The 24,733-nt window shown below is 45.4% G+C and overlaps 1 protein-coding gene across 2 annotated transcripts in view; it reads left to right on the forward strand.

Annotated features, from left to right (window-relative positions):
- Positions 1-24,733, forward strand: part of LOC122932403 (sialic acid-binding Ig-like lectin 14) — a 49,030-nt gene that overhangs the window by 7,106 nt on the left and 17,191 nt on the right. Inside the window, exons 5-6 of one of the 2 annotated variants that reach the window (XM_044286785.1) lie at positions 7,980-8,102; positions 12,922-12,977. In XM_044286785.1, coding sequence (XP_044142720.1) covers positions 7,980-8,102; positions 12,922-12,977 — 179 coding nt within the window. The remainder of the gene's footprint in view (positions 1-7,979; positions 8,103-12,921; positions 12,978-24,733) is intronic. The other variant, XM_044286792.1, reaches the window with a different exon arrangement.

Raw genomic sequence — 24,733 nt, forward strand, 5'->3', positions numbered from 1 at the left:
TAAAATTTAGGGAGTGCAGGTTCCACTCTGCTGGGTCCACTCTGGGTCTCTGCTGGGTCCACTGCTGGGTCCACTCTGTCTTACCATTTTTGGTGCTGTATAGGCCTCCATTAAATCCAGGGAATGCAGGTACCAACATGCATGCTAAGCCCACTCTATACCTGTCCTGGTGCCAAAAGGTTTCCAATGAATGGAGAGCTGGCTACAGCTTTATACTTACACTGATTAAAATCAGCCTATGGGGAAGAAAGGCTGGTCAGGGGTGCAAGACTAAATGGAGTCAGCCACACCTCCAGTACAAACTGCAAAGAAAATGGGGTCAGTCAGCACATCCCAATAAGCAGGTGCACACTGCCATGGCTAGAATTTTATGGTGGCTATTATGGCACAAAACAGGTAGTACCGTATTTTTCACCCTATAAGACGCACCTAGGTTTAAGAGGGGGCCAATAAGAAAAAAATATTTTTAATTACACATCAGGTTAGACCACTAATCAGACCCAGAATGTTAATCAAACCTCAGCTGACAGCCCCAATAAGACCCCCAATGTTAATAAGACTCCAATAAGACCTCAGATCAAACCCCCAATCAGACCTCAGCTCAGACCCCAATGTGAATGACCCCCAATCAGACCTCAGATAAGAGCCGCATGCCTCATATCAGCGCACTGGAACCGCGATGGGGACGCGGGTAGCACTGGCGTTCGCTAATAATTTTATGGGGGAATTTGAAGATACACAAATATGGGGACACCAGATATATAAAAACAATGTTGTATACTATAAAAGATATATAGACGATTTGTTCATCATCTGGGATGGTGATGATAAATCAGCACTTGATTCCTGTAAGAGCCTCAACTTCACAGACTGGAATATTACCTTCACACCTAAATTTAGTAGAAAATCAACAGAATTTCTAGACATCATCGTAACCAATCAAGACAACAAAATTATCACAAAAACCTTCTTTAAAGGGCTTCTGTCACCCCCCAAAAATCATTTTTTTTTAGGCTAATTAAAATCGTTATACTGTGATTTTTCAATATATAGGGCTCTTACCCTTTTCTGTTGGCTAGTTTCTTTAAAACGGCACTTTTATAATATGTAAATTACCTCATTACCGCATCCTCCTTTCCAAAAAACGCCCCCTCCTCCTGCTGATTGACAGGGAGCGCTCTCCTCCTCCGGCTGGCCCTGTCTGCAATTTAAATCCTGCGTCTGCATCTCATTTGGCGCAGGCGCTCTGAGAGAAGGACGCTTGCTTCCTCATCACTCCCTCAGTGCGCCTGCGCCGATGACGTCACCTCTAAACCCGAAAGAGAAGACGTCATCGGCGAAGGGCGCACTGAGGAAGTGCTGAGAAAGCGAGCGTCCTTCTCTCAGAGCGCCTGCGCCGAAAGAGATGTAGGTGCGGGATTTGAATTGCAGACAGGGCCAGTCGGAGGAGGAGAGCGCTCCCTGGCCCTGTCAATCAGCAGGAGGAGGGGACGTTTTTTGGAAAGGAGGATGCGGAGGCTACCAGCAAGTAACCGCCCTACTTGCTGGTAGAGAGGTAATTTACATATTATAAAAGTGCCGTTTTTAAAGAAACTAGCCAACAGAAAAGGGTAAGAGCCCTATATATTGAAAAATTGCAGTATAAAGACTTTAATTAGCCAAAAAAAAAGAAGAGACTTTTGGGGGGTGACAGAAGCCCTTTAAGACCGTAGACACGAACAGCTATATCCAATATTTGAGTTTCCATCACAAGAAATGCCTCAGGAATATTCCATATAGTCAATATAAATGCATAAGACGCAACTGCACCAATGATACAGATTTCACCGCACAATCAAAACTACTAGAAAAAAGATTCAAAGAGAAACAATATCCCTAAAAAATCATATCCGACGTATACAAAAGAAGCCGCGAACTAACGCAATCTGAATGCCTACAACCAAGTATGAAAGAGCCTGCTCCCTTGCAAACCGTTCATTTTGTCACGCAGTACAGTACGTCCAATTCTGTCCTTCTACAAATCCTACAGAAACACTGGCATATCCTACTACAAGACCCATACCTCAAAAAATATCTACCAAACAGACCGAAAATCACATACAGACGAGCCCCCACAATCCGAAACCTACTAGCACCAAGCAAACCAAAACACCATCTGAAAAGACACACACCCAAAAACACAGACATTAAACAAAACCCAAAAAATACTAAAAAAAATCGGGCAGTTTTAAATGCAACACCCTACGCTGCCTCTGTTGTAAGACCATCACCAACAAAAAAGCATCCTTTTCCTAAAACACCAACAAGACCTCCTTCAGCATCAAACATCACCTAACCTGTCAATCATCATATGTAATCTATATGATTGAATGCCAGTGCGGACTGCAATATGTAGGACGCACCACCCAACCATTACACTGCCGTCTAAATCAGCACCACCATCACAATATACAGAAACTGTACACCAAACACAGTCTATCTAGACACTGCATGAGTACCCCTGAAAAAGAAAAACACCAGATACATATCACCCCAATAGACTTCGTACCACCTAATCCCTATAACAGATTCAACCTCCTCCAAAAAAGAGAAGTGTATTGGATCTATCAATTGAACACCCTCACTCCAAATGGCCTGAATGAAATACATGAAATGATATTGAAAATGCAACAATAAATATAAATACCCCCAAAAAAACAAGTATACCTACGATTTTGGTACCTAGAATACACACCTGTGTACAGGGCTGCCATCAGAAATTTTGGGGCCCCTTACACAGCTCAAGGCCTGGGCCCCCCCTCCTACCCCGCCCCTTTAGAATCCATCCTGACTCCACCTCCCCTCCACCCCCAAGGACCTACCCCCAATTTCATAATTTTTTTACAACTACAAAGACAGTAAAAAGTGATAATTTTTTTACAACTACAAAGACAGTAAAAAGTGATAATTTTTTTACAACTACAAAGACAGTAAAAAGTGATAATCAGTGATTTCAGTAAGGAATTCGTTTTTGACCAAATAATATGAAGCCTGCTACCACGACAAGGTAGACTCTTTTAAGCAGGACCCTCTACTAACACTAACTACACTATCTGTTCTAATCTGCCCTAGCAATCTTCCCCTGGCACATTTAAAAAAAAAAAAAAAAAGCACAAGGTTTACTGTTACAGTGTTATGGGGGGATCTGTGGATGACGTACTGTTATGGGGGGAATCTGTGGAGGACTTACTCTTATGGGGGGAATATGTGGATGACACACTTATGGGGGAATCTGTGGATGACACTTTTATGGGGGATCTGTGGATGACACACTGTTATGGGGGGATCTGTGGATGACACAATGTTATGGGGGATCTGTGGATGACACACTGTTATGGGGGGATCTGTGGATGACACACTGTTTATGGGGGAATCTGTGGATGACACAATGTTATGGGGGATCTGTGGATGACATTGTTATGGGGGATCTGTGGATGACACACTGTTATGAGGAATCTCTGGATGACACACTGTTATGGGGGATCTGTGGATGACACACTGTTATGGGGGATCTGTGGATGACACACTGTTAATGGGGGATCTGTGGGTGACACACTGTTATGGGGGATCTGTGGGTGACACACTGTTATGGGGGGTCTGTGGGTGACGCACTGTTATGGGGGGGGGGGGGGTCTGTGGGTGACGCACTGTTATGAGGGATCTGTGGATGACACTCAACCACTCTCAAACCCAACTGGTCAAACTTGTTAAATGGATCCCAAACACAATATGCACAATAACACCCCCCACCCCCTCCAACACTTAATTAACCCCTTCATGGCCTAAACATTTTTTTCAAAGCTGAACACAAAGCTAAATAGGGCTGGGTGGGCTGGCAAGGGAGGGGTTAAAAACAATAATGGAGGATCATGGCCCTGTGGGATAATCCAGAAAACAGCTTTGCATTTTACCCCTGAGCAAAGACCACACAACAAGTTGGACATGCAGTACTTTTAGTCCGGCGGCCTTTCGCCATTGGTGACGGAGCGGTGGTCCGGCGAAATAACGGAAGGACGGATCTGACAGGGTGAACAGCCTGTCGGATCCGTCCTGCCGCTAGTGTGAAAGTAGCCTTACAATCTCATGGCTTCTGAGCAAACAGATCGCATGGTCTTCACAGTCATCTGTCACTTCTCTTATCTCTCTGCTCCTGTCCCTTAATCGTATCACTGCTGCAACAAAAGCATCAGCCTCAGTGTAAACTGTTCTGGTGACTCACGGCTCTTTTAACTCAAAGAATCGAATGAGTCTCTAAGGGCTCTTTCACATCTGCGTTCTTGTCTTCCGGCATAGAGTTCCGTCGTCGGGGCTCTATGCCGGAAGAATACTGATCAGGATTATCCTAATGCATTCTGAATGGACAGTCCGTCCTTCAGGATGCATCAGGATGTCTTCAGTTCCGGAACGGAACGTTTTTTGGCCGCAGCAAATAGCGCAGCATGCTGCGCTTTTTGCTCCGGCCAAAAATCCGGAACACTTGCCGCAAGGCCGGATTCGGAATGAATGCCCATTGAAAGGCATTTATCCGGATCCGGCCTTAAGCTAAACGTCGTTTCGGCGCATTGCCGGATGCGACGTTTAGCTTTTTCTGAATGGTTACCATGGCTGCCGGGACGCTAAAGTCCTGGCAGCCATGGTAAAGTGTAGCGGTGAGCGGGGGAGCAGTATACTTACCGTCCGTGCGGCTCCCGGGGCGCTCCAGAGTGACGTCAGGGCGCCCCAAGCGCATGGATGACGTGATCGCATGGATCACATGATCCATGTGCATGGGGCGCTCTGACGTCATTCTGGAGCGCCCCGGGAGCCGCGCGGACTGTAAGTATACCGCTCCCCACTACTACTATGGCAACCAGGACTTTAATAGCGTCCTGGGTGCCATAGTAACACTGAAAGCATTTTGAAGACGGATCCGTCTTCAAATGCTTTCAGTACACTTGCGTTTTTCCGGATCCGGCGTGTAATTCCGGCAAGTGGAGTACACGCCGGATCCGGACAACGCAAGTGTGAAAGAGGCCTAAGTCGGATCTTTAGATTCCTTTAACCTGTGACTCATTCGATTCTTTCTCAGACTCCCTTCACTTGTGTCAGTGACTCAGACTCAGAGCTGCTAGTGCTTGCCTTGCCTCAGCTCTGATTGGTTGGTGGGCGGGGAGGGGAGGGGCTGGCAGAAGCAGCTTCCACTCTAGGATCAGATTACACTCCTCCCGAGTCCCTCCCTGCTGCCAGCGGCTCTGCTATTATGTGCTGTGTGACTCACTGACTCAGACTGAGCGGCTTCACACGGATCGGCTCAGTCAGAGTAATCGACTCCTCCGGTTCAGTGAACTGAATCGATTGAAATGAATGATTCGTTCATGAACTGGACATCACTAGCAAGGAATGATCAATTGCCCCCCTCTAGCGATGCAATAAAGTTCAACTCAAGTCACTGACAAATGAGAGGGGGTAAAAAAAAAAAAAAAAAAAAAAAAAAATTTTTTTTTTTTTTTTTTTTTACATTGGAACTGGCCAGGCCCCCCCAGGGTCTGGGCCCCTTACTGGAGTATCGGCTGTACCCCCCTGATGGCGGCCCTGCCTGTGTATATATTTATATATACTGCGTGCTGGGGGACAAGAACCAGCACCCCAGCGCAGATCTACTGCAGCACAGCAATAGTGGCCCACTCTCTACCTAACACGCCACTCGAGAACCAGAATCGGAGCAATATGAGCACATGATTGGGAACATATTCTCAGAACCATTCCCCACAGACAACAGAATAACACCCACCTATGCGACGCCACCCTGCACCCTCTGAGGAAGAACCATGCATCCTAACAGATGGACTGCACATTGCCATCTACATTATGTTGTATTTTAAATCTATTTTAAATCTATATATGTAACCAATGTTCTGTATGTGCTATATATGTTTATCAATTCACTTAGCCCCGCCCCCTTCCTATTAAGCCCCACCCCAGCCCACCAAAAAAACTGGCTTTTAAACCTTTTGTAGCCTGTCATACTGTAAATAGCCCTGATGAAGAGGGTAATCCTGCCCCAGAAACGCGTTGACTATACTGTATAATAAAAGATCTCTTAATACCAGACACTTCAATTCTGAAGTTCATTCAATCAAGGTCTAGGCAGCGCCAAAGGGGTCCGCAACAAACTTTTTTAAAGGCTATTTCCTATCAGCCCCCAATAGCCTGATATAGCAGCCCCCAGTAGCCTCTCACCAGCCTCATATAAAATAAAATAAAATATAAAAAACACTTACCTCTCCTGCTCCTGGACGCCACTGCTCCTCACCGCCAGCGATCTGCTTCCTCCTCCATCGGCTGTGCTGTGAATTGGCGCGCACAGCGTGCCATCACAGGGCGCCTCACGCTGTGCGCAGCCCTGCACAACTGACAGCTGAGGACCTGGAAGCTGTGAGTACAGAGTCATCACCGCTTCCCGGTCCCCCGGTACTAATGAGAGATCCCAAAATGCATCTTATGGGGTGAAAAATACGGTATTTTGTGTTAGGCTCCTATCTTACAGAGATCGCCTAGATGTTAGCAGAGAGCTGTTGCATTGTATATTTTTTCTAGCAGTTTTCAACCTGCACTGTTCTTGCTGTGTGCCTATGCTCTCCCTACAGTCTCTAAACACTCTCCCTACAATCTCCCTGCACTGTACTTCTCCAATATTCTTCTATTAATAGTTTTCAGCAACACTGCCCCAGTGCATGAGCTCTTGTCACGTCTCTTCCTAAGCTCAGCTCCCAGTGAACTGGTGGAGACCGTATGGGATAAGGGTTCTATAGGGCTGTGACAAATGGGGCTGGCTACCTGCGGATTGGCTGGATGCGTGGCATTATGGGTAATATTGTGTTCCCGGGCTTCTTACTTTAACTTTGTACCACGTGCAGCAGCCATTTAAAATAAATAAATTTGAATAAAATGATTCATTACCACAAAGTGCAAGGAAATTCAGATTTGTGGGTAATTAAATTTTTACTAAACTTTGGATTGAATTCCACTTTGGATGCTTCGATTTGCTCAACACTAATGATTATCATCAGTAGACGAGGGGACACATATACCGTGTTTCCCCGAAAATAAGACATCCCCGAAAATAAGACCTACTTCTATTTTTGCCTTGCGCTGTAATATAAGGCCACCCCGATAATAAAGCCACCCCAGTATGAGGCCCCCGAAGCTACGGTACCGTAAGGCCTCTGACTCCTGTGGACCCTACTGGCGCCGCAACGCAGCTCACTGATTGGCCGCAGCGCAGGCGGTGCGAGGTCTCTTTAAATCAGAGAGACCGCGCCGTTGCCAGGACAAGCTGCTGCCTTGTACCGCCCGCTGCTCGCTCTGCCATGACGGAGTCTGGCTGACTGACAACTTGGCTGGCACAGACACACAGGGGTGACAGGTGGGGGGGGGGACTAAATACCTGGCACAGGGGAGGGGGATCATTTAAAATGGCACATGGGTATCAGGGTGGGGAGGGGGATCACTTAAAATGGCACAGGGGTATCAGAGTGGGTAGGAGGATCATTTAAAATGACACAGGGGAATCGGGGGGGATCAAAATGACACAGGAGGATCAGAAGGGGGTACTAAGATGGTACGGTAATCCCCCCCCCCTCTGATTCTCCTGTGCCATTTTGATTCCCCCTTCTGATCCCCCTGTGTCATTTTAAGTGATCCCCCTCCCACCCTGATTTTTTTGTTCAACAATAAATGTGTACCGTAGTTTTCTTCATGGAAAAATAAGACATCCCTGAAAATAAGACCTAGCGAATCTTTGGGAGCAAAAATCAATATCTGTCTTATTTTCGGGGAAACAGTTATTATGTCAATAATATAATGTATGTATGATAAATCATTATATTGTTACAACTTCTTACCTCATCTCCTTGTTCTTTGTAGCTCATTATAGTGCAATTTACAATTTTTTTTCATAGTTTGCAGATGTATGGATTCTATCTTCATCGCTGGGATGGTCGCTGGTAACATCATAATCCTGACCCTTATCACTGTAGGATCATATTTCTTTCTCAAGAAACATACCGAGAAAAAGAAATTAGGTAATAGAGATAAGTGAAGTATTCAAAAATTCGATTCGGCTGCTTCGACAAATTTTACAAAAACATTTGCTTTGTGACAAATTACTTTGTCACAAAGAGAATTTCTTTGTAAGTAGTGGGTGGAAAGACTGGGAGCAGAGAATGCATTAAGCATTTTGTCTGTGGAGAGGAAAAGTAGCAAGAAGTAGACCAGGTCAAAGGAAAAAGACCAATCGGGCCTGGTAAGGATTGAGTCACTGAGCAAATTAGACAAAGTAACTCTTTCCCTCTAGAACATAGCACGTCTCCTCCAAGGCCAGCTTGATGTTTAATAGATCCATGCATCCTGAAATAACATTCAGAAGCTGAGAAAACCTTAGAAAAAAAAACTCATTGCATCATTCTGCCAGAAGAAGATTTCTAAGGACGAATATCTACTCTCCTGTGAACAATGTGTCCACATCTAGAAAGAACAGTTTGTTTAATAATATCTGGACAATGTAGTACAGGTACAGAGGAAAAAGCCTCTGGGTTTTTCAGGATTTGAGTGGATTCTGCCTCTGGAGTGGATATTCTGGTCAGAGTGATGATAGGTGCAGTTAAGGTGGAAAAGTGGGGGGTGAACTGCCTATAATAATTTGCAAAGCTCAAAAATTATTGGATTGCAGATAAGGTTAAGCAGGATGGTCAAGGCCAGTTTAACACAGGAGATAATTTTTCAGAATCCATTTGAAGACCTAGATCAGATATGTTATATAGGAAGGGAAGAGAGGTTTTCTCAAACACATGCCTTTCAAATGTTGGAGAGTCTATTCTCCTTCAGATGCTGGAGTACAGTGTAGACATGTTTGTGATTAGATAGTAAAGGGGTTGTCTGGGTTCAAAGTTGAACCTGGACATACCCATAATTTCACCCGCGCAGCCCCCATGATGTTAGCATTGGAGCATTTCATCCTCCGGTGCTCTCCTTTGCCCTGCGCTGGATACCGCAGGGCAAGGGCTCTTTTTTTTACAATAACACACTGCCAGGCGGAGGCTTCTGCCCAGCAGTGTGTTCGGTGACTTCACTGGCTCAGATGGGTGGGCTTTAGCGCTGCCCTAGCCATTTTATAGGCTAGGGCAGCGCTAAAGCCTGCCCATCAGTCCCGGTGATGTCACTGGGCTCACTGCTGGGCGGAAGCCTCCGCCTAGCATCCCCATGGAGAGCCGGAACTCCAGAAAATGCCTTTGCTCTGCGTGATTCAGCACAGGGCAGAGGAGAGCATCGGAGCATGAACTGTTCTGATGCTCAAGTCAGGGGGGCTGCCTGGGTGAAAATGGGGATATGTCCGGGTTTAGCTCTGAACCCGAACAACCCCTTTAAGTGGGGTGAGAAGATCAAGATATCATCAAGATATACCACACATAAAAAATATAGAGAAATCACAAGGATTTACAAACTTTTCAAAGACTGCTGGAGCATTACTAAGTTCAAAAGACTTGTAGTGGCCATCCTGGGTATTGAAACTGTTTTCCATTCATCGCCGGTACAGATACAAATTAGTTTGTAGTCTCTACTCAGATCTAGTTTAGTAAAAAAACCTTGGCGCCACACAATCTGTCAAGAATCACAGGGATTAATGGTAGTTGATATTAATTCATAAGGATGATAGGTTGGCAAAGACTTGAAAACTGTGGTAAGCTACTGTAAGCCTTGCAGATTGTGATGTACAGGTGGATGTCAGATAGGTTGTACAGAGGTCAAGCATTTGGAATGACAGGTAGATCCTCAATGTAGAATCTTGCCAGGCTTGGACAGGATGATGCAGATAGAGCTAGAGTAGTTCCACAGCAGGGTACTAAAGGACATTGGAAGAAGCAGCAGAGAGATATTTTAGAAAGGAGTGCACCCAATTGCAGATTTATAGGCATGGTGACAAACTGAATGGATTTAGAGAGAGAGCCCTCCTATTGACAGATGTCACCACCAAAGGTCTCTCAAGTCACTGCATGGTTATCTGATACTGACTCACCACGGTTTGATGCAGGACGTTTCCTGCCAATCCATAAAATATAGGAGGGCAGAAATAGTGAACAGGAAAGACGGGGTCACTGGTAAATTCAGTCTTGGAGAAGACTTTTCTTCACCTAGAGTAGACTCTGCCACTGACCTTAGGTTCTGGAGTTTCCCGACTTGAGTGAGCAGGTGTAGTCATAGTGCCACTTGTCTTCACAATACATACAGAGATTATTAGTAATTCTGGGCATGTGCTTCTTCTTGGTTATGCTGCCCCTCAGTGTCCACATGCATAGGCTCTAGTCTAGTAGCTGTGGAGAAAGTGGTCTCTGTAACTTGAGTGCCAATCAAAAGGGTCTTCTTTCACAGGCTGCCTTTTTGGAATGCTAAAGGAGATCAGAACATCCAGAGTAGAGGGAATGTAGCAACCAACTTATCCATCCTTGATTCATGCCAAAAGTCCCTCCTAGAATTCTTCAACTAGTGCTTTATTATTCTAAGCCAGTCTGAGGCAAGGTTTTGGAACTGGATAACATATTGGCCTGCTTTCAGAGTTCCATATAAGGGAGGAAGCCGTAGAAGAGATATGCTCAAGTTCCTCAAAAACTCTTCTGAGTATGTTCAGAAAGAGTTGTAAATCATTTGTGATGGGATCATTCTTCTCCAATAGTGGATTTGTCCAGGCTAGGGCCACTCCAGACAAATGGGAAATCATAAATGTCATCTTGGAAGGAGTTGCTAACTCTAAGTGCATTATCCTGGAAGTCCTCCAGTATTAACCCTTTAATCCCCATACAATGACATAAACTTTGCTTCAGAGGAGTCAGCAGACCACTATCTCTTGATATAGTCCTGGTGTGGTTGGTGGTTGGCCCATGGCATTAGAGACACCTGTATAAAGCACTGAGACATCAAGCAATATGCATAGTCTGGAGATAAGCCAAGAAAGGGCAGGGAGTGTACTATTGTATCCGAGAGACAGGTCCAAAGTCAGGGCAAGCAGCATTAGGTCAATCCGAGAAACAGACTAAGGTCAGGGAAAGTGGCTAAAAGTAAAAGTCAGTAGTCAAGCAGGAGTATGGTACACGGGTAGTCAGAAGGAAGATCACATCATTGCTAGTAACTAGAGACTAGACTAAAGATCAGACACACTCCTACTGGGGAGGATGCCTTAAATAACCAGAAACTATCAGCCTTTGGCTGGGGAAGGATTTGAACATGTGCGCTGACCCTTTATGGGGCCGATAGTGAGCATGTACTCCCTAAAAATCCAGGCCAGGATTTCAACAATGCAGACATGCAGACTACAGATGACTCTGGAGACCAGGGAGAAGGGGGCAGGCCAGGACACCATGCCCATGGTGCCCATGCCTATAGGAAGGAGTGGCGCAATGGTGAGCACAGGATGCCAGCTCAACAAATTCAATGTATGTACACAGTGAACCAACAGCAGAATAGTGAGTGCAGCTCTGGAGTATAATACAGGATGTAACTCAGGGTCAGTACAGGATAAGTAATGTAATGTACACAGTGACTCCACCAGCAGAATAGTGAGTGCAGCTCTGGAGTATAATACAGGATGTAACTCAGGATCAGTACAGGATAAGTAATGTATGTACACAGTGACTGCACCAGCAGAATAGTGAGTGCAGCTCTGGAGTATAGTACAGGATGTAACTCAGGGTCAGTACAGGATAAGTAATGTATGTACACAGTGACTCCACCAGCAGAATAGTGAGTGCAGCTCTGGAGTATAATACAGGATGTAACTCAGGATCAGTACAGGATAAGTAATGTAATGTACACAGTGACTCCACCAGCAGAATAGTGAGTGCAGCTCTGGAGTATAATACAGGATGTAACTCAGGATCAGTACAGGATAAGTAATGTAATGTACACAGTGACTCCACCAGCAGAATAGTGAGTGCAGCTCTGGAGTATAATACAGGATGTAACTCAGGATCAGTACAGAATAAGTAATGTATGTACACAGTGACTGCACCAGCAGAATAGTGAGTGCAGCTCTGGAGTATAATACAGGATGTAACTCAGGGTCAGTACAGGATAAGTAATGTATGTACACAGTGACTCCACCAGCAGAATAGTGAGTGCAGCTCTGGAGTATAATACAGGATGTAACTCAGGATCAGTACAGGATAAGTAATGTAATGTATGTACACAGTGACTGCACCAGCAGAATAGTGAGTGCAGCTCTGGCGTATAATACAGGATGTAACTCAGGATCAGTACAGGATAAGTAATGTAATGTACACAGTGACTCCACCAGCAGAATAGTGAGTGCAGCTCTGGAGTATAATGCAGGATGTAACTCAGGATCAGTGCAGGATAAGTAATGTATGTACACAGTGACTGCACCAGCAGAATAGTGAGTGCAGCTCTGGAGTATAATACAGGATGTAACTCAGGATCAGTACAGGATAAGTAATGTATGTACACAGTGACTGTACCAGTAGAATAGTGAGTGCAGCTCTGGAGTATAATACAGGATGTAACTCAGGATCAGAACAGGATAAGCAATGTATGTACACAGTGACTGCACCAGCAGAATAGTGAGTGCAGCTCTGGAGTATAATACAGGATGTAACTCGGGATCAGTACAGGATAAGTAATGTAATGTATGTACACAGTGACTGCACCAGCAGAATAGTGAGTGCAGCTCTGGAGCATAACAAAGGCTAGAAGTCTGGATGAGTAGATCATCGAATAAGTTACTGTATTTACAAAAGGTGTACACCTTAAGTGAATAAAAAGACTGTGTTCAAATATAGATACAAATCTTTCACCCACCCCAAAAAAAACATCTGAATCTACCATGTTTTCTAGGGAATAAACCCAATGGTGGTGAACAGAGAGAACAAGGAACAGAGTCTACTTATCAGGTACTCTACGTACAGCATATATACAAATATTTAAATAATAGTTCAGATTTTTCTGCTATATGAGCAATGCACTATTTCCATTTCTTGGAAACCATCCAAGTAATAAGTCATCATCAGTGTTCTCTTGTTCCCCTTTCTTCTATGAGTACACATGAGGAGGGTGGGGGGGGGGGGGTGCATGCCTTGGTTGGGAGTGGACATTACATTTTCTATCATTTAATTCACTAATGAGACAGACTCTAAACACATCCCCTATATTTTATTAATCCATATTACATATAAACATACATTCAAATATTAAAAGCACATTATTTAATGATCCAGGCCTATAATATGCGGAGCTCATGCATAAAACAAATAAAAAAAATGGCCGAACTGGTATATTAAGACTGTGCTTTTTGGACGGTAATTCAGCAGAGGTTAATGCCCATATGTTGTTGTTCACATTAATTAGTGATCCAGCAGATATTAATGCCCATACCATATGTTGTTGTTCACATTGATTGGGCTGCGGCTAGTCCCATATGAAGATTACACGTTTAGGCCTCATGCACACGGCCGTTATGCGGGCGTTTCGTGCATTGGGGACCGCAATTGAGGTCCCCAATGCACGGGCAACATCCGTGCAGCGGGCGGGACCCATTCAACTTGAATGGGTTCATGGTCAGTACACACCACAAAAAATATGACATGTCATATTTTTTTGCGGTGCGGAACAACGGAAAGAAACACCAAGGAAGCACTCTATAGTGCTTCCGGTTTTCCGTTCCGGGACTCCGTTCCGCATCTCCGGAATTGCGGACCCATTTAAGTGAATGAGACCGCATCCGTGATGCGCGGTGCACACGGCCGGCAGCTGTGGATTGCCGACCCGGCCTTAAGTTGATATTCAGATGTTCATTCACATGGATAATAGCAACGTGGGATTTAATAGCTGGCAGTTTGCGGCACTAGTTTGAATATAGATGACCTGCAAAAATCACCTGGCTTAAGTATGAGCAGATTACAAACTATTAGGTAACACAGCGCACATATACCATAGACTATGCTTTCCTCTCTAAACTAGTGCCGCAAAATTGCCAGTTATTAAATCCCACGTTGCTATTATCCATGTGAATGAACATACTAACGCACGAATATATGCAACATCTGAATATCAACTTATACGTGTAATCTTCATATGGGACTAGCTGCAGCCCAATCAATGTGAACAACAACATATGGGCATTAATATCTGCTGAATTACAGTCCAAAAAGCACAGTCTTAATATACCAGTTCGGCCATTTTTTTTATTTTTCATTTTGTTTTATGCCTCAGCTTCGCATATTATAGGCCTGGATCATTAAATAATGTACTTTAAATATTTTAATGAATGTTTATACGTAATATGGATTAATAAAATACAGGGGATGTGTTGAGAGCCCGTCTCATTAGTGAATTATTTGCATTTTTTTGGTACCGTGGGTTGAACGGTTGACCGGGCTCCACACTAGCTGGTGAGCTCCCTCAAAGTCCAATTCGTCTGAATCGGCCATGAAAATTGATTTGGGTATGAATCAATTCTACCTGAATCTGAAGTGCTTTAACTGGCTGGAAAAAATCTCTCTGTGCACCAGATGCCTCCTGAACTTGGCTGTGTGCCTCATTAACGAAGTCGAGTTCAGCTTTGGATTTTGACACTGTAATTTATGCGCATAACTAAAGTGTCACGTCATCGACACGAGACAAAGCAAGTCTCGCAATATTTGCAGCAAGATGGCAAAAATCTCATTGGAGCCCATTCATTTTACGTTAGTACGGAAGCTGTATTGTTAATGAAGTTTTCAAACCAATCGGGGTGGATATAGCAGTCCATACCCAATTCGCCTAACACCAACTGCAACTGTCTTCTTACCGGTCCTGTACCATTTCCACTATTTCTCACAATTTGGCTTGTGCCCTACACCACACTCTACTCTGCCCACTGCTTAACACAGGTAGCATACAGGATCCTGCCTTACATCAGAGTCTGCCCACTGAATAACACAGGTAGCATACAGGATCCTGCCTTACATCAGACTCTGCCCACTGCATAACACAGGTAGCATACAGGATCCTGCCTTATATCAGACTCTGCCTACTGCTTAACCGCTTGCCGCCACGCTAACGCCGAAAGGCGTCATCGCGGCGGCTCTCCCAGGTCACACTAACGCCAATAGGCGTCATCTCGCAAGACGCGAGATTTCCTGTGAACGCGCGCACACAGGCGCGCGCGCTCACAGGAACGGAAGGTAAGCGAGTGGATCTCCAGCATGCCAGCGGCGATCGTTCGCTGGCAGGCTGGAGATCCGAATTTTTTAACCCCTAAACAGGTATATTAGACGCTGTTTTCATAACAGCGTCTAATATACCTCCTACCTGGTCCTCTGGTGGTCCCTTTTGTTAGGATCGACCACCAGAGGACTCAGGTAGGTCAGTACAGTCGCACCAAACACCACACTACACTACACCCCCCCCCCCGTCACTTATTAACCCCTTATAAACCCCTGATCACCCATGATCACCCCATATAAACTCCCTGATCACCCTCCTGTCATTGATCACCGCCCTGTCATTGATCACCCCCCTGTCAGGCTCCGTTCAGACGTCCGTATGATTTTTACGGATCCACGGATACATGGATCGGATCCGCAAAAAGCATACGGACGTCTGAATGGAGCCTTACAGGGGGGTGATCAATGACAGGCGGGTGATCACCCATATACACTCCCTGATCACCCCCTGTCATTGATCACCCCCCTGTCATTGATCACTCCCCTGTAAGGCTCCATTCAGACGTCCGCATGATTTTTACGGATCCATGGATACATGGATCGGATCCGCAAAACACATGCGGACGTCTGAATGGAGCCTTACAGGGGGTGATCAATGACAGGCGGGTGATCACCCATATACACTCCCTGATCACCCCCCTGTCATTGATAACCCCCCTGTAAGGCTCCATTCAGACGTCCGCATGCGTTTTGTGGATCCGATCCATGTATCCATGGATCCGTAAAAAATCATGCGGATGTCTGAATGGAGCCTTACAGGGGGGGTGATCAGTGACAGGGGGCCTGATCACCCCCTGTCATTGATAACCCCCCTGTAAGGCTCCATTCAGACGTCAGCATGCGTTTTGTGGATCCGATCCATGGATCCGTAAAAAATCATGCGGATGTCTGAATGGAGCCTTACAGGGGGTGTGATCAGTGACAGGGGGGTGATTACCCTGATCACCCCCTGTCATTGATAACCCCCCTGTAAGGCTCCATTCAGACGTCCGCATGCGTTTTGTGGATCCGATCCATGTATCCATGGATCCGTAAAAAATCATGCGGATGTCTGAATGGAGCCTTACAGGGGGGGTGATCACCCTGATTACCCTGATCACCCCCTGTCATTGATAACCCCCCTGTAAGGCTCCATTCAGACGTCAGCATGCGTTTTGTGGATCCGATCCATGGATCCGTAAAAAATCATGCGGATGTCTGAATGGAGCCTTACAGGGGGTGTGATCAGTGACAGGGGGGTGATTACCCTGATCACCCCCTGTCATTGATAACCCCCCTGTAAGGCTCCATTCAGACGTCCGCATGCGTTTTGTGGATCCGATCCATGTATCCATGGATCCGTAAAAAATCATGCGGATGTCTGAATGGAGCCTTACAGGGGGGGTGATCAGTGACAGGGGGGTGATCACCCTGATTACCCTGATCACCCCCTGTCATTGATAACCCCCCTGTAAGGCTCCATTCAGACGTCCGCATGCGTTCTGTGGATCCGATACATGTATCCATGGATCCGTAAAAAAATCATGCGGATGTCTGAATGGAGCCTTACAGGGGGGGTGATCAGTGACAGGGGGGTGATCACCCTGATTACCCTGATCACCCCCTGTCATTGATAACCCCCCTGTAAGGCTCCATTCAGACGTCCGCATGCGTTCTGTGGATCCGATACATGTATCCATGGATCCGTAAAAAATCATGCGGATGTCTGAATGGAGCCTTACAGGGGGGGTGATCAATGACAGGGGGGTGATCAGGGAGTCTATATGGGTGATCACCCCCCTGTCATTGATCACCCCCCTGTCATTGATCACCCCCCCCCCCTGTAAGGCTCCATTCAGACATTTTTTTTGGCACAAGTTAGCGGAAATTTTTTGTTTGTTTTTGTTTTTTCTTACAAAGTCTCATATTCCACTAAGTTGTGTCAAAAAATAAAATCTCACATGAACTCACCATACCCCTCACGGAATCCAAATGCGTAAACATTTTTAGACATTTATATTCCAGACTTCTTCTCACGCTTTAGGGCCCCTAAAAAGCCAGGGCAGTATAAATACCCCACATGTGACCCCATTTCGGAAAGAAGACACCCCAAGGTATTCCGTGAGGGGCATATTGAGTCCATGAAAGATTGAAATTTTTGTCCTAAGTTAGCGGAAAGTGAGACTTTGTGAGAAAAAAACAAAAAAAAATCAATATCCGCTAACTTATGCAAAAAAAATAAAAATTCTAGGAACTCGCCATGCCCCTCATTGAATAACTTGGGGTGTCTTCTTTCCAAAGTGGGGTCACATGTGGGGTATTTATACTGCCCTGGCTTTTTAGGGGCCCGAAAGTGAGAGAAGAAGTCTGGGATCCAAATGTCTAAAAATGCCCTCCTAAAAGGAATTTGGGCCCCTTTGCGCATCTAGGCTGCAAAAAAGTGTCACACATCTGGTATCGCCGTACTCAGGAGAAGTTGGGGAATGTGTTTTGGGGTGTCATTTTACATATACCCATGCTGGGTGAGAGAAATATCTTGGTCAAATGCCAACTTTGTATAAAAAAATTGGAAAAGTTGTCTTTTGCCAAGATATTTCTCTCATCCAGCATGGGTATATGTAAAATGGCACCCCAAAACACATTGCCCAACTTCTCCTGAGTACGGCGATACCAGATGTGTCACACTTTTTTGCTGCCAAGGTGGGCAAAGGGGCGCATATTCCAAAGTGCACCTTTCGGATTTCACCGGTCATTTTTTTACAGATTTTGATTGCAAAGTACTTCTCACACATTTGGGCCCCTAAATTGCCAGGGCAGTATAACTACGCCACAAGTGACCCCATTTTGGAAAGAAGACACCCCAAGGTATTCCGTGAGGGGCATGGCGAGTTCCTAGAATTTTTTATTTTTTGTCGCAAGTTAGTGGAATATGAGACTTTGTAAGGAAAAAAGAGAAAAAAAAAAAAATCATCATTTTCCGCTAACTTGTGACAAAAAATAAAAAATTCTAGGAACTCGCCATGCCCCTCACGGAATACCTTGGGGTGTCTTCTTTCCAAAATGGGGTCACTTGTGGCGTAGTTATACTGCCCTGGCAATTTAGGGGCCCAAATGTGTGAGAAGTACCTTGCAATCAAAATGTGTAAAAAATGGCCTGCAAAATCTGAAAGGTGCACTTTGGAATATGTGCCCCTTTGCCCACCTTGGCAGCAAAAAAGTGTGACACATCTGGTATCGCCGTACTCAGGAGAAGTTGGGGAATGTGTTTTGGGGTGTCATTTTACATATACCCATGCTGGGTGAGAGAAATATCTTGGCAAAAGACAACTTTTCCCATTTTTTTATACAAAGTTGGCATTTGACCAAGATATTTTTCTCACCCAGCATGGGTATATGTAAAATGACACCCCAAAACACATTCCCCAACTTCTCCTGAGTACGGCGATACCAGATGTGTCACACTTTTTTGCTGCCAAGGTGGGCAAAGGGGCACATATTCCAAAGTGCACCTTTTGGATTTCACCGGTCATTTTTTACACATTTTGATTGCAAAGTTCTTCTCACACATTTGGGCCCCTAAATTGCCAGGGCAGTATAACTACCCCACAAGTGACCCCATTTTGGAAAGAAGACACCCCAAGGTATTCCGTGAGGGGCATGGCAAGTTTTTAGAATTTTTTATTTTTTGTCGCAAGTTAGTGGAATATGAGACTTTGTAAGAAAAAATAAAAAAAATAAAATCATCATCATTTTCCGCTAACTTGTGACAAAAAATAAAAAGTTCTATGAACTCACTATGCCCATCAGTGAATACCTTAGGGTGTCTACTTTCCGAAATGGGGTCATTTGTGGGGGGTTTCTACTGTCTGGGCATTGTAGAACCTCAGGAAACATGACAGGTGCTCAGAAAGTCAGAGCTGTTTCAAAAAGCGGAAATTCACATTTTTGTACCATAGTTTGTAAATGCTATAACTTTTACCCAAACCATTTTTTTTTTTTGCCCAAACATTTTTTTTTTATCAAAGACATGTAGAACAATAAATTTGGCGAAAAATGTATATATGGATGTCGTTTTTTTTGCAAAATTTTACAGCTGAAAGTGAAAAATGTCATTTTTTTGCAAAAAAAACGTTAAATTTCGATTAATCACAAAAAAAGTAAAAATGTCAGCGGCAATGAAATACCACCAAATGAAAGCTCTATTAGTGAGAAGAAAAGGAGGTAAAATTCATTTGGGTGGTAAGTTTCATGACCGAGCAATAAACCGCTAAAGTTGTGGAGTGCCGATTTGTAAAAAAGGGCCTGGTCACTAGGGGGGTATAAACCTGTGGTCCTTAAGTGGTTAACACAGGTAGCATACAGGATACTGCCTTACATCAGACTCTGCCCACTGCTTAACACAGGTAGCATACAGGATCCTGCCTTACATCAGACTCTGCCCACTGCTTAACACAGGTAGCATACAGGATCCTGCCTTACATCAGACTCTGCCCACTGCTTAACACAGGTAGCATACAGGATCCTGCCTTACATCAGACTCCTCCCACTGCTTAACACAGGTAGCATACAGGACCCTGCCTTACATCAGACTCCTCCCACTGCTTAACACAGGTAGCATACAGGATCCTGCCTTACATCAGACTCTGCCCACTGCTTAGAACATGTAGCATACAGGATCCTGCCTTACATCAGACTCTGACCACTGCTTAACACAGGTAGCATACAGGATACGGCCTTATATCAGACTCTGCCTACTGCTTAACACAGGTAGCATACAGGATACTGCCTTACATCAGACTCTGCCCACTGCTTAACACAGGTAGCATACAGGATCCTGCCTTACATCAGACTCTGCCCACTGCTTAACACAGGTAGCATACGGGATCCTGCCTTACATCAGACTCTGCCCACTGCTTAACACAGGTAGCATACAGGATCCTGCCTTACATCAGACTCCTCCCACTGCTTAACACAGGTAGCATACAGGACCCTGCCTTACATCAGACTCCTCCCACTGCTTAACACAGGTAGCATACAGGATCCTGCCTTACATCAGACTCCTCCCACTGCATAACACAGGTAGCATACAGGATCCTGCCTTACATGAGACTCTGCCCACTGCTTAACACAGGTAGCATACAGGATCCTGCCTTATATCAGACTCTGACCAGTGCATAACACAGGTAGCATACAGGATCCTGCCTTACATCAGACTCCTCCCACTGCTTAACACAGGTAGCATACAGGATCCTGCCTTACATCAGACTCTGACCACTGCTTAACACAGGTAGCATACAGGATCCTGCCTTACATCAGACTCCTCCCACTGCATAACACAGGTAGCATACAGGATCCTGCCTTACATCAGACTCTGACCACTGCTTAACACAGGTAGCATACAGGATACGGCCTTATTTCAGACTCTGCCTACTGCTTAACACAGGTAGCATACAGGATACTGCCTTACATCAGACTCTGACCACTGCTTAACACAGGTATCATACAGGATCCTGCCTTACATCAGACTCTGACCACTGCTTAACACAGGTAGCATACAGGATCCTGCCTTATATCAGACTCTGACCAGTGCATAACACAGGTAGCATATAGTATCCTGCCTTATATCAGACTCTGACCAGTGCATAACACAGGTAGCATACAAGATCCTGCCTTACATCAGACTCTGACCACTGCTTAACACAGGTAGCATACAGGATACGGCCTTATTTCAGACTCTGCCTACTGCTTAACACAGGTAGCATACAGGATACTGCCTTACATCAGACTCTGACCACTGCTTAACACAGGTAGCATACAGGATCCTGCCTTACATCAGACTCTGACCACTGCTTAACACAGGTAGCATACAGGATCCTGCCTTATATCAGACTCTGACCAGTGCATAACACAGGTAGCATATAGTATCCTGCCTTATATCAGACTCTGACCAGTGCATAACACAGGTAGCATACAAGATCCTGCCTTACATCAGACTCCTCCCACTGCTTAACACAGGTAGCATACAGGATCCTGCATTACATCAGACTCTGCCCACTGCTTAACACAGGTAGCATACAGGATCCTGCCTTACATCAGACTCCTCCCACTGCATAACACAGGTAGCATACAGGATCCTGCCTTACATCAGACTCCTCCCACTGCTTAACACAGGTAGCATACAGGACCCTGCCTTACATCAGACTCCTCCCACTGCTTAACACAGGTAGCATACAGGATCCTGCCTTACATCAGACTCCTCCCACTGCATAACACAGGTAGCATACAGGATCCTGCCTTACATGAGACTCTGCCCACTGCTTAACACAGGTAGCATACAGGATCCTGCCTTACATGAGACTCTGCCCACTGCTTAACACAGGTAGCATACAGGATCCTGCCTTACATCAGACTCTGCCCACTGCATAACACAGGTAGCATACAGGATACGGCCTTATTTCAGACTCTGCCTACTGCTTAACACAGGTAGCATACGGGATACTGCCTTACATCAGACTCTGACCACTGCTTAACACAGGTAGCATACAGGATCCTGCCTTACATCAGACTCTGACCACTGCTTAACACAGGTAGCATACAGGATCCTGCCTTATATCAGACTCTGACCACTGCTTAACACAGGTAGCATACAGGATCCTGCCTTATATCAGACTCTGACCAGTGCATAACACAGGTAGCATATAGGATCCTGCCTTATATCAGACTCTGACCAGTGCATAACACAGGTAGCATACAGGATCCTGCCTTACATCAGACTCCTCCCACTGCTTAACACAGGTAGCATACAGGATCCTGCCTTACATCAGACTCCTCCCACTGCTTAACACAGGTAGCATACAGGATCCTGCCTTACATCAGACCCCTCCCACTGCATAACACAGGTAGCATACAGAATCCTGCCTTACATCAGACTCTGCCCACTGCTTAACACAGGTAGCATACAGGATCCTGCCTTACATCAGACTCTGCCCACTGCTTAACACAGGTAGCATACAGGATCCTGCCTTACATCAGACTCTGCACGCTGCTTAACACAGGTAGCATACAGGATCCTGCCTTACATCAGACTCCTCCCACTGCTTAACACAGGTAGCATACAGGATCCTGCCTTACATCAGACTCTGCCCACTGCCTAACACAGGTAGCATACAGGATCCTGCCTTACATCAGACTCTGCCCACTGCTTAACACAGGTAGCATACAGGATCCTGCCTTACATCAGACTCTGCCCACTGCATAACACAGGTAGCATACAGGATCCTGCCTTACATCAGACTCTGCCCACTGCTTAACACAGGTAGCATACAGGATCCTGCCTTATATCAGACTCTGACCTCTGCATAACACAGGTAGCATACAGGATCCTGCCTTACATCAGACTCTGCCCACTGCTTAGAACATGTAGCATACAGGATCCTGCCTTATATCAGACTCTGACCACTGCTTAGCAAAGGTAGAATACAGGATCCTGCCTTATATCAGACTCTGACCACTGCTTAGCAAAGGTAGCATACAGGATCCTGCCTTACATCAGACTCTGACCACTGCTTAACACAGGTAGCATACAGGATCCTGCCTTACATCAGACTCCTCCCACTGCTTAACACAGGTAGCATACAGGATCCTGCCTTACATCAGACTCCTCCCACTGCTTAACACAGGTAGCATACAGGATCCTTCCTTACATCAGACCCCTCCCACTGCATAACACAGGTAGCATACAGAATCCTGCCTTACATCAGACTCTGCCCACTGCTTAACACAGGTAGCATACAGGATCCTGCCTTACATCAGACTCTGCCCACTGCTTAACACAGGTAGCATACAGGATCCTGCCTTACATCAGACTCTGCACGCTGCTTAACACAGGTAGCATACAGGATCCTGCCTTACATCAGACTCCTCCCACTGCTTAACACAGGTAGCATACAGGATCCTGCCTTACATCAGACTCTGCCCACTGCCTAACACAGGTAGCATACAGGATCCTGCCTTACATCAGACTCTGCCCACTGCTTAACACAGGTAGCATACAGGATCCTGCCTTACATCAGACTCTGCCCACTGCATAACACAGGTAGCATACAGGATCCTGCCTTACATCAGACTCTGCCCACTGCTTAACACAGGTAGCATACAGGATCCTGCCTTATATCAGACTCTGACCTCTGCATAACACAGGTAGCATACAGGATCCTGCCTTACATCAGACTCTGCCCACTGCTTAGAACATGTAGCATACAGGATCCTGCCTTATATCAGACTCTGACCACTGCTTAGCAAAGGTAGAATACAGGATCCTGCCTTATATCATACTCTGCCCACTGCATAACACAGGTAGCATACAGGATCCTGCCTTACATCAGACTCTGACCACTGCTTAACACAGGTAGCATACAGGATCCTGCCTTACATCAGACTCTGACCACTGCATAACACAGGTAGCATACAGGATCCTGCCTTACATCAGACTCCTCCCACTGCTTAACACAGGTAGCATACAGGATCCTGCCTTACATCAGACTCCTCCCACTGCTTAACACAGGTAGCATACAGGATCCTGCCTTACATCAGACTCCTCCCACTGCATAACACAGGTAGCATACAGGATCCTGCCTTACATCAGACTCTGCCCACTGCTTAACACAGGTAGCATACAGGATCCTGCCTTACATCAGACCCTGCCCACTGCATAACACAGGTAGCATACAGGATCCTGCCTTACATCAGACTCTGCCCACTGCTTAGAACATGTAGCATACAGGATCCTGCCTTACATCAGACTCTGCCCACTGCTTAACACAGGTAGCATACAGGATCCTGCCTTATATCAGACTCTGACCTCTGCATAACACAGGTAGCATACAGGATCCTGCCTTACATCAGACTCTGCCCACTGCTTAGAACATGTAGCATACAGGATCCTGCCTTATATCAGACTCTGACCACTGCTTAGCAAAGGTAGCATACAGGATCCTGCCTTATATCAGACTCTGCCCACTGCATAACACAGGTAGCATACAGGATCCTGCCTTACATCAGACTCTGACCTCTGCATAACACAGGTAGCATACAGGATCCTGCCTTACATCAGACTCTGCCCACTGCTTAACACAGGTAGTATACAGGATCCTGCCTTACATCAGACTCTGCCCACTTGTTATCGTAGGTACACTTCAACTGTGAGAGACAGAATCTAAATAAAATCCAGAAAATCGCATTGTATGATTTTTAAATAATAAATTAACATTGTATTGCATGAAATACGTTTTTGATACAAACAAAAAAGAGGAACAAATTCCATCTTCCCAATAGTGATGAGCGACAGGGGCACTATTCGAATTCGCGATATATCATGAACATTTAGGCGAATATTCACCAAATATTCGTGATTTTGTTAAATTCGTGATATTTTTTTCAATTGCACTATTATGCGTGCACTCGCA

This window comes from Bufo gargarizans, chromosome 1 (genome assembly GCF_014858855.1).
Source record: "Bufo gargarizans isolate SCDJY-AF-19 chromosome 1, ASM1485885v1, whole genome shotgun sequence".
In the NCBI taxonomy this organism is placed as follows: domain Eukaryota; kingdom Metazoa; phylum Chordata; class Amphibia; order Anura; family Bufonidae; genus Bufo; species Bufo gargarizans.